The sequence below is a fragment of the Scaptodrosophila lebanonensis genome, unplaced genomic scaffold, assembly GCF_003285725.1.
Source record: "Scaptodrosophila lebanonensis strain 11010-0011.00,11010-0021.00 unplaced genomic scaffold, SlebRS2 tig00000043-arrow-pilon, whole genome shotgun sequence".
NCBI classification, from domain to species: domain Eukaryota; kingdom Metazoa; phylum Arthropoda; class Insecta; order Diptera; family Drosophilidae; genus Scaptodrosophila; species Scaptodrosophila lebanonensis.
The window spans coordinates 8,812,624-8,824,016 of NW_022060545.1; the positions used below are offsets into that span (position 1 = coordinate 8,812,624).

General features: G+C 41.5%; 1 protein-coding gene across 1 annotated transcript; it reads left to right on the top strand.

The window, feature by feature from the left end:
• The first annotated feature begins 1,444 nt into the window (after window positions 1–1,444).
• Window positions 1,445–3,703, top strand: LOC115622779 (potential E3 ubiquitin-protein ligase ariadne-1). The gene has a single exon (XM_030516837.1). It carries the CDS (start codon window positions 1,899–1,901, stop codon window positions 3,456–3,458), a length of 1,560 nt encoding a protein of 519 aa, XP_030372697.1. The 5' UTR covers window positions 1,445–1,898; the 3' UTR covers window positions 3,459–3,703.
• Window positions 3,704–11,393: the final 7,690 nt, after the last annotated feature.

Here is an 11,393-nt window from a genome sequence, read left to right on the forward strand (position 1 = left end):
TTTTTTTTTTTTTTTCCTTCTTTTAGTGCTCATGTTGAGAGAACAAAGTGCTGCATTCTGAGCTGCACAATATTGCAACAACCCCTCCACACATGAGTTCCATGCAGATTTGAAAACTATGTCGTCCATGCATGATTTAACTGCACCAATAATTTCGAGAAAGGCACTTGTGAATTTTAATTGGTCCTGACGCTCGACAGCTTCATATCACCAAATCGCATTCTTTCGGCAAAATATAAAAAAAACACTACACTGGATTCTTTAGAAAAAAAGCTAGCTGGTACTTTAGAATATAATTACAATCAATCAGCAAAGAATGACTCCAAATTGAAGATTATGTAAGTGTGTCCTTTTTTTCACCAATTAGTTGAAAGCGCAAGTTTTTTTAGAAAAGTGGCATTTGAAAAAAGGGCTTGACATCTTAACAGATGGCGAACAGTCCAAGTTCCTAATCGGTAGTTACAATTATAAAGTATTTTTTCAAAAGAACCGTCTGAATAGCTGCAGCCCAAGTCTGATTAGGACAGTATATAATGGACCAGGTTATTGGGTACTAGGTATGAGTAGTGCCTTTAAATAAGACCATTTCACCAAGTTATAATACAAACGAGCACATAGAAGGACACATCGTGATCTCTCCCTCAATCAAAATAGATTAACCCATCGATGTTATATTTATTTCTAATTTAAGTGACAGAAATTACTCATCACCTCAAAATGGGGCAAAATGGAGCTTATTTACATTTTTAAGGTTTACAAAGCAAATATATGCTGTATCTGTGCGATATGCCTATATAAAAGATCCCGACGTTACAAATCAGATCTAAGATCAACTTGGGCAGCTTGAAAAGCAGAGCTGCATTACAAAGGAACTCTACAATTTTTGTTAATATTAGAATAAAGGGTCCATATGATGACCTCTTAATGCAAGGACGAAAAGTGTTTCATCTTGTGGATAAGACATGGGTAGTTCAAATGAATAATTCGGAAGTAACAGTCATTAGTTTAAGTCTGATAAAAGACTTCATGAACGCATCCGGTTGAAAACGCTTTTGACCTAAGTCTAACCAAGAGAAATTAAAAAAATATTTCAGTGTCAGGTCATATATAGCAAGTGAGATGGTTTTTGAAACCGAATTATTCAATGTATTTCAATAGTAAGCGCAATTTTCTAAAGGTACGGGTACATCAAAGATACTTGTATAATAACGTGTACAATTGCTAAGCTTTGAAAAGCATTAACCCAGATTCTCCGCATGTACAGATGTACTCGTGAACAAATTTCCCGATTCCTATATTACGAACTTTGGTTCAGCAACAAACACCAATGTTGCATAACATTTGTTTAAGAGTACCGAGCGAACAATAGGAACAACCAACCCTGGCAATTTCGATCAATTTCAACTAAACCTTATAGCAACATATTTGTATACAGAGTTCAGTCTTCAGTAGAAATACGAGGGACACACAACTTTCTCCACATTATACGTGTTCAATAAGCAATTTTCCAAAATCAAGACGAATTGAAACATCACGTGTTGTGCAGTCCATCGAGAGGCGACAGTGGCAGTTTCAGTTTTTTTTTTGTGGCAATTCTCTCCAGTGTCCTGTGAGTGTGGGTGTGTGTGTGTGGGTGTGGGATTGTGAATAGGAGTAAGGAAAACGAAATTATCCGAGAATTGAGCTCGATAGACTCAAGAGAAGGAGCGCTTTAAGGACAATAGAGGGCAAGAGAAAGTCTTGCGATCAACATCAAGATAAATATTGATGGTCCCTTTCATATCGAAAGGATAATTCCTCATTCGCATGTCGGATGACTCAAAGGTGGCCGCTACTTTCAACGCATCTGTACCATATTATAGACGTAACGCCGTACGTGTCCAATATTTCACGGCAATATGAATTCCGACGATGAGTATTCCGATCAAGATCACGGAGATTCGCGTCGCTCCCTGCACAGCCACTCATCGTTTGTGGTTTGTGTTGATAGTGATGAGGACACATGCACGGAAATAGACTTACCGGAACGACCCAAACGGAATGTCGAGGTGGACGACTTCTCCTACACTGTGCTCTCTGTCGATCAGATCATGCAGTATCAGCGCAGTATCATCGATGAGGTGAACAATGTTTTGAATTTGTCGCCACAGGTCACACGCATCATCCTAAACCACTACAAATGGGATAAGGAGACTCTGTTTGAGAAGTATTTTGAGCGCACGCCCGAGGATTTCTTTCAACGCGCCCATGTCCTTAACCCCTTTGCCAGTCCCTCCTCCACAAGTGTGCACCAAATAAGCCCCAAGTCGTCGAAGAGCAGTCACTCTGGTGGGGAAGAGGAAGTTTGCGGCATCTGTTACTGCGCCTGCAATGAACTGAAGGGGCTCGGCTGCGGACATAGCTTTTGTGCTGAATGCTGGAAACAATATCTGGCGAATAAGACGTTCAGCGAGGGTCTGGCGCACAGCATCACCTGCCCCTCCACAAACTGTGATATACTCGTCGACGATGTCTCGTTCGAGCAACTGGCCGACAATCCCGAGGTCATTGAGCGATATCAACAGCTGATTACGAACACATTTGTGGAGTGCAATGCTCTGATGCGTTGGTGTCCGGCCCCCAATTGTTCGAACGCTATCAAGGCCACGTATGCGGAGCCCCGAGCGGTGCGCTGTAAATGCGGCCATCAGTTTTGTTTCGCTTGTGGTGAGAGCTGGCACGAGCCTGCCAGCTGCACTTGGCTGAAGAAATGGATAAAGAAGTGTCACGAGGATTCGGAAACCTCCAACTGGATTGCGCAGCACACAAAGGAGTGTCCAAAGTGCAATGTGACCATCGAGAAGGATGGTGGTTGCAATCACATGGTCTGCAAGAATCCCTCCTGCCGCTACGACTTCTGTTGGGTGTGTCTGGGCTCCTGGGAGCCGCATGGTTCCTCCTGGTACAGCTGCAATCGTTTCGACGAGGAGGAGGCCAAACAGGCACGCTTGGCCCAACAACGTTACCGCTCATCCATGGCGCGGTACTTGCACTACTATAATCGCTACAAGAATCATATGCACAGCATGGGCATAGAGCATAAGTTGTACGCGAATGTGCAACAAAAGATGGACGATATGCAGGAGGTGATGAGTTGGATTGAGGTGCAATTCCTTAAGGATGCCGTCGATGTGCTCTGCCAGTGCCGTGCTACCCTAATGTACAGCTATGTATTTGCATACTACCTGGCCAGTAATAACCAGAAAATCATCTTTGAGGATAACCAACGTGATATGGAAATGGCAACCGAGAAAATATCCGAGTGTCTCGAGCGAGAGATTACGGTGAGGAATCTATACGAGATTAAGCAAAAGGTACTAGATCTGGCGCACTATTGTCAGAAGCGACGCGCCGTCCTTCTATGCCATGTGCGCGAGGGTTACGAAAAGGACTGGTGGGAGTTCATAGATGACAGCTAAACCGCTCGCTCCCCAACGGCAGTTGTAATAACAGCCTCAACTGTTCCCAACATTTTAGAGTTCAGATCCAAACTTGAACGTTTGGTCTGCATTGCACCATGCAAACATTTCACTGAAGACTTTTTATTGGTATAATTGAATTAGAACACATACATTTCGGCACCTCTCCGAAGTGAGGCTTCGGAGCTCTCTAAATTGTACAGTCATAAAATGCAATAGAAATTACAAAATAGTTGGAGAAAACAGTTTGTGAAATCGTTTTCATTTTTGATCAAATTGCGAGGAAGGGGGTGCAGAAGTTGTTGAAGAAAACAGTTTGTGAAAAGGTTGTTTTTAGTTTTGCTAAAATAGACGCAAATTGAAAAATATTTTAAATATCAATCATAAGCTTTAGATTCGATTGGATTTAAGTACAAGCGAGACCCGAGGCTCGAAAATAATCGTCCATTTCGATTACTAACTATTCTCATACTTAAAACGTGGCCTGGCTGAGCCGTTCCATCTCTATTGGATGGCTTCGGATATTGCCACCAAATAGGAGTAATTTCTTCCAGTATGTTGAGACTAACAATCAAAAATAGTTCGGAGGGTAAATATCTTAATATTTTCCAGAGTGAAGTGTTGTAGTTGGTAAAAAAAAAAACACTGCGCGGCGGCTTTCCATTAGCACATCCGATAAATCATCGCCATTTTAATGATTTCTTTGGCCGACACTTTAAAGTGCAACACCAGCTGTAATCTGGAAACTATCTTTGTTTGCATTGTTGCTGACGGCCACCAGCACGCCCCGCTCTAATGACTTTTCCAGCTGCTGCTGGTGGTGGTAGATATATGTTTTTCGTACTGTACTGCTGTCTTGAGAGCTATTGTAATTATAACATAAATCAATCCACGTTCCATGTTATACTTTTTGGCGCAGCAACACAAAGCGATTAATGTCGTCAATGCCGGGAGAGCAGCGTAAGATATGGTATGGCAAAAGGAAAAGCATAAATAAGTCATAGCCAAGCGGGAACAACAACGACAACAACAACAAACACAACAATAACGAGCTAAGCTGAGCTGAGCCAAGCCAGGCCAGGCCAGGCTAAGCGGCGACTGCGCTTGCGCGTTTCATATGAAAAATATTTCCTTATCGCGATGCGCCAGCGGCCAACTAACTGCGACTGCGACTGCGATTGGGACTTCAGCTGCGGTCCAGGTTCGTGGTCCATGTGGCTGGACCACAACCCAAATGGCGTCAGGTGCACGAACCACGTCAGATTTACGACAAACGGCAGCCAAGTCGTGCAGTGCCGCATACTTTTTGCGGCAAGTGTGAGTGTGAATTTTCGCACCCGTGATGAAGTTTCCAATTAAATTTTATTGGATTTCAAATTGAGGCAACCGCTGTCCGTCGTCCGCTCACCAGTGGGTAGCACTGGCTGCTGCCTGATCTCCTGGCAAATATTTGCGCACTTTCGCAGCCGGGCATTGTTGCTGGCCGCAGTGTGTTGCGGGAAGTGTTGAAAGTGGGCGTAAACAGCGGCATGGAATTTCTTATGGCAGTTCAATTTGAGGTCAGCAACGTGTTGCTTGATTGACTTTTCACAACATCAACCGTTGTGGAAATGCAGTTGCAACTTTGACAGCCAAAGATGCTAAGCTAATTTATAAGCCCAGGTAGCCCCAATTTGCAACGCCCAGCATATGAGTTGAACGCTACGTGAGATTATTGGCAATTCAATTTATGGCAACCATCTACTCTTCAACGATGACATTAACTCTTCGGATTGTGAATGTACATTCTCATAACATAGTAGTATATAATACTTGGAGTCAACAGTCCACAAGCTTGACGAGTATTTGCCACGAATATAACTTTGAATCCACTAGAAGCTTTATTCTTAAAGTGAAACTTTCTATGAGAGTGGGGCATTTGAATGCTGGCAACTTTTTCTGTAACGAAACCGATAGCATGGTAACAGCAAGTAGTCCAGTTGGCGAAATTGACATTAAAAATGTAAACAAAAATCAGCTGTGCTTAAACTTAACGGTACAGTCTAAAATTGTAAAAAACCTGGTGTTCTATTGGGAGAATTTCACACCACATGGTTAAAAGATCTTAATGATAAAATAAGCACGCAATCGTCAGCAGCTGATTAGCCTTCTGCTTATTTATGATTACCTCGTAGGTTATGATATTTAAATGTGGCTGTTTCTTGTGGTTTTCGGTGATTCCAGATATATTTATACTCTGTACATGAAATGTACAAGAGTATATTAGGTTTGCGGGAGCTGAAAAATGTAACAGGCAGAAGGAGGCGTGGCAGACCCCACAAAGTATATATATTCTTGATCAGCATGACGAGACGAGTCGATCTAGCCCTGTCTGTCTGTCTGTCCGTCTGTCCGTCTGTCCGTCCGTATGAACACCTGGATCTCAGAGACTATAAGAGATAGAGACACCAAATTTTGCACAAAGATGCGTTATGTGTGTATTCTATACGAGTTTGTTTTATTTTTTTGATTTTCCCCCCCACTTCCCCCCTATGGAGGTTTTCCCGATTTTCCATTCGTATAATCGCCTATATCTCGGAGACTATAAGACCTAGGAACACCAAATTTTAGTCCCAGATGCCTTATGTGAATACGCAGAAAATGTATATTTTGGAATTCCCCTCCCTCCCCCCTCTACCCCGCAAATCGTAACTCCCGTAATTCTTGGAATTTCGAACTAAAATTTTGGAAATACCCCCAGTTGGTTATTATGTGTCCGTATGCCAAATTTCATTATGATAGACCGATTTAACAAGAAGTTATAGCCATAAATATATTTGCTGATGCAGCGCTGCTGCAGCGCTGCTCAAGCGCTGCCCGCGGCTGTTGTTGATGTTGCTGTTTGGTTGACTGCGAAAATGCTTACACAGACACGAATAGATGCGCATAGGCATACATACACTCACACAGACGCAATTGCTATGTAAATGTGCAATTATACACCCTTTACGTGAGTTCGAATACCGAGAGAGGTAAAATCGATCAAATTTTTTTTTTTATTTTCTTAATTTTTTATTTTCTATAATTATTGTACACATATGTACAGAGTATTTCAAAGTCGGGACACCCGACTTTAGCTTTTTTACTTGTTTTGAATTGATATAGAACTGCATTGTCTGAGGCGCTTGAAAGCTAGATCGACAGCCATCGGTTTCAATCCATTCTTTTAGCAACTTTTATGGCTATTTATAGCGTTGTTTCTAGCCATTTTTGTAGCTGTTTTTATACTCTGTACATGAAATGTACAAGAGTATATTAGGTTTGCGGGAGCTGAAAAATGTAACAGGCAGAAGGAGGCGTGGCAGACCCCACAAAGTATATATATTCTTGATCAGCATGACGAGACGAGTCGATCTAGCCCTGTCTGTCTGTCTGTCCGTCTGTCCGTCTGTCCGTCTGTCCGTCCGTATGAACACCTGGATCTCAGAGACTATAAGAGATAGAGACACCAAATTTTGCACGAAGATGCGTTATGTGTGTATTCTATACGAGTTTGTTTTATTTTTTTGATTTTCCCCCCCACTTCCCCCCTATGGGGGTTTTCCCGATTTTCCATTCGTATAATCGCCTATATCTCGGAGACTATAAGACCTAGGAACACCAAATTTTAGTCCCAGATGCCTTATGTGAATACGCAGAAAATGTATATTTTGGAATTCCCCTCCCTCCCCCCTCTACCCCGCAAATCGTAACTCCCGTAATTCTTGGAATTTCGAACTAAAATTTTGGAAATACCCCCAGTTAGTTATTATGTGTCCGTATGCCAAATTTCATTATGATAGACCGATTTAACAAGAAGTTATAGCCATAAATATATTTGCTGATGCAGCGCTGCTGCAGCGCTGCTCAAGCGCTGCCCGCGGCTGTTGTTGATGTTGCTGTTTGGTTGACTGCGAAAATGCTTACACAGACACGAATTGATGCGCATAGGCATACATACACTCACACAGACGCAATTGCTATGTAAATGTGCAATTATACACCCTTTACGTGAGTTCGAATACCGAGAGAGGTAAAATCGATCAAATTTTATTTTTTTTTTTTCTTAATTTTTTTTATTTTCTATAATTATTGTAAACATATGTACAGAGTATTTCAAAGTCGGGACACCCGACTTTAGCTTTTTTACTTGTTCTATCTATTTTTGTTTCTATTTATATGTTTGTGGCGGATTCTTAGCAGATTTTCTACGTGTTCTCTAGCTACTTATAATTGTTCTTATAGCCATTTTCTAACGTGCCTATCAGCTATTCATAGCTGCTTTTAAGCCATTTTCTAGCAGTTTCTTATTTAGATAACCGAAGGCGACAACCGTTTTATAACAATTGTTTTTAAAAGTTATAAGAAGTTGCAGGAAAATCCTTCCTTATTTGTAGATAAGATAGATAATACGTTGGGAATCGACCCTGAATGTAATACCTACAGCTTATCGCCTCTGCCCAATGGTAGCCTTTGGAGTTGGGAGGTTGCCTTTGGGGAAAGTAGACAGGCGAGTTTCTAAATCTTTTGAGTTCTAACTGAAGTTCTGAAGAGGCATCTTGCTGTCCCATATGGACTTGCAAGAAACAGCCTACCGTTTGAAAGCAAGACTCGCTTAGGGAAAAAATAAACTATAGATGAAATATAAAGATTATACCCTGAACTAGATCGGAGAATCGAGTGAGACACAGATTGATATTTTTGTCTTTGCTTCCGCTATACAGAGCTCTGCGCGTCGTTAACTTTCTCTGTGTGGCCAGGCCAGCTGTCAACTTTAAGCCTATATTTGTTGAAAGCATCAGCCATCGGCAAGTACCTTGCACTCCATTCAACAAGTCAACAAAAAGCCGAGCAAAGCCATCGTTGACAAGAGCCAAGAGGGCCCAACGACCTGGTCAAGCTGTTGTAAGTGCGGGCGTATTAATTTTATTTATTGGCCGTCTCGTGGCTTAACGCCCAGTCTCTCTACTGAATGGGCCCCACACTCGAGCAGCTGCTTGCCAACTTATTGCATTTTTTTTTCTACCTACAGTTTGCTTTTCCGCTTATGGAAAGCAGACGCAGGCAGCATCGCAGCGGATTTCTGTCCGCTATTTTTATGACGACATATTTTTGTTGCCGCAGCCGCCGACAACGATAAGCACTTGATGTTGTTAAATTTGCTTTGCAACTTGGTCGCGTACTTTCAATTATGCGTCGGTGGCGTCTTCGATGACGATGTTGTCGCGGCATTGTCCTTGAACCTGGTCGTTGACCAGATGCCGAAGAAGGTCGCTTATTTAAATGACAATGAAGGGCAGGAAGTGTTGAAGTGCTGACATATCCTTTAAAAAATGAGTAAAAAAAAAGGCTAGAATTGTGTCAAGTCTGAAAAAGAACTTTACTGCGCTTTGCAGTTTCTTGATATTAGTTTGTGTGTGTTTGAAGCTACAACCTTAAGAATTTTGAACCTTGAGTTTTTGTTCGGTAATTTTAGAGATAATGGTAAATAATGCTTAGGATATAATGCATCGGCGTTTGGGGCTGCTGGAGCAGTTGGATTTTGAAGGTCGCGGCTCTATCGAAGTTTTCGTAGAACTTTTTCGATTTAGAAGGCCAGATGCCTTAGCCCTGGCCGATTTATGCATTGGGGTCTTTCGTTTTTGGTTGCGTTGCTTGCGGCATTTGCGTTTTTCATTCATAGTGTGCTCCTTGAAGCGGGTTCTGCTCATCTCACCATCCCGCTGAGTCTTCTGGGCCTTCCGATAGACCTTCATCTCTTCAGCTGCACGGCCTTTCCATTCTTTTTTGTCGGGCAGGTCATGCCATACAGTAGCGGCCTTCCGCTGCAGCTCTCTGCTGGTCAGCTCCGGGAACTTTATTTTTAAATAGGGACGTTCATGCTTGTACCACATAAGATATGCGGAAGCGGGACGCTTCGGTTTTCCAGGCATTCAATTAAAGTTGTAAGACTTTGTGTGTTTGTTTTCTTGTTTTGTTTTAATGAATTCCGAACTTTTTTCTATCAATCTGTTTACAAACTTGTAATACCTATGTACGAGCCTGTATGAATTACTTACTGCAAGCCTACTCTTACTTCCCAGTCAATTTGTACTTTCTAATGGCTGTCTGGAGGAACGTACTCGTAGTTCACACCTCCACCAGTCGCCGCCTATCTGCGCCGCATTAGTTGAGCCATTGAGCAAAATTTCACTGCTGCCATAAACAATCTGCAAGCCGGACAGAAAACAGCGCTGCCGAGTGGCCAAGTGGCCGAGTGTGCGCGAAACTAAGTAAGTAAGCTGACTGGCTTGGTCCGCTGGCCTATCACTTCATCAGCGACGTGAATTTATGAGGCACTTTACGCAGGCGCGCGTTCGCATTCACTGCCGCTGCACATCGCCATAATTCGCCATATACTCACTCAACTAGGCCCAACTACATGTAGAACCCACCCGACCAAAATGTCGAAAAAGATTTCGCGCGACTACTGTACAACTCCAGATTTGCACACAAAACTATCGTTTATAGATGCGCTTCAAACGTAGGTTTGACTGGTTCCCGCAAAAAGAAATCACGGCCTTTTTTGGCTCACTAAAGGACCATAATTGAATAATAGTTACAATATCTGCAATATGTAGTCCACCGAACATTTCTATGGAAGCTCTTTGGTTAAGTGTTTTTATTTTTGGATGAAACTAAAGAATATTGAACCGTATTTAATTTTTAGCATTCTATTTTTTGTACACTTGTTAAGTTTGGCGACCATATAATAGTTAAATGTTTTGTTATAGCCAAAGTTGCAGGCCGATTCCGTGCATAAGTATATTCAAAAAAAAAAAAAAAATAAAGGACAATAACTGAATAATAGTAGAATAATAATTGAGTAGTAAGCACCAAGTTAGTTAATTTTGCAGTACGGAGCATTTTATTTTTTTAAACAAAACTCTATAATATACATATATAGTTATTTATATTATTTAATATTTGTTTATGTAATTATATATTTATATTTATTTATATATATATATATACTAATCTTTCACAACGTGTGGAGATTGTATTGAAAAAATTGATTCAAACAGTTAAGATATTTATCTATTTGTGGAACTGATTTTTGCCATACTATACATGGATGGCTTAAATTTTAGACGATTGATCAAAAAATATGTAACTAAGTATAATTAAAATTAAAGAATTTTCCGCTCATAGTGAAAAATATATTTACAGATTGTATGCACGGAGTATACCGTGAAAACTCTCTTGGCCGGCCAATTTTTGTCCGCCCAAGGGGAGTGTCCGTTTAAGGGGATACTTAAATACTTTATACACCGATCCAATGTTTTAGAAAAAGTACCGCCGAAGAGAGTGTACGGATAAAAGAGGTGTCCATTAAGGGAGTATTCACTGTACTAGTTTAGTGCTAGGCGTGGAGAACGCGAGTCTATAAAACGATGTCCGTCTGTATGAACGCAAGTATCTCAAAAAGTATAAGAGCTAGAAGGACCAAACTTGGTATCCAGACTCTGCAGGTTCTTCTCCTTCTTTACTAACTCCTTTATAAAGACGAATATTTTTGGGGAATCGCATATAAATTCTCTATGTGAATAATTTGTATTAAAATTCAGGCCAGAACCTCGAGCTTTCCATTTCTAGAGACTGTTGACTGTTGACTTCTGTGGCGGGTGGATGTAAATATCTAAGTACTTATGTATTTGTGTATATGTGTATGTGCTATATGTGTGCAAATTGCGTTGATATGCTGACAGGCCGCGCACAGCGGGCCGCCATCGGTGGACTACAGTTACACTCGTGGTACTACTTAGACCCCGCAGCCCACTTCTTCTAATGCAGTGTCAAGTCAAGCAAAATGCGCTGTGCTCTCATTTGCGTTTCCGAGCTGCACTTTGTTTAGCTGCTGGCTGATGTTGCGTCTTG

What these genes read in the sequence shown, in the direction of transcription:
- LOC115622779 (XM_030516837.1), top strand. Translation starts at nt 1,899, where the DNA reads ATGAATTCCGACGATGAGTATTCCGATCAAGATCACGGAGATTCGCGT.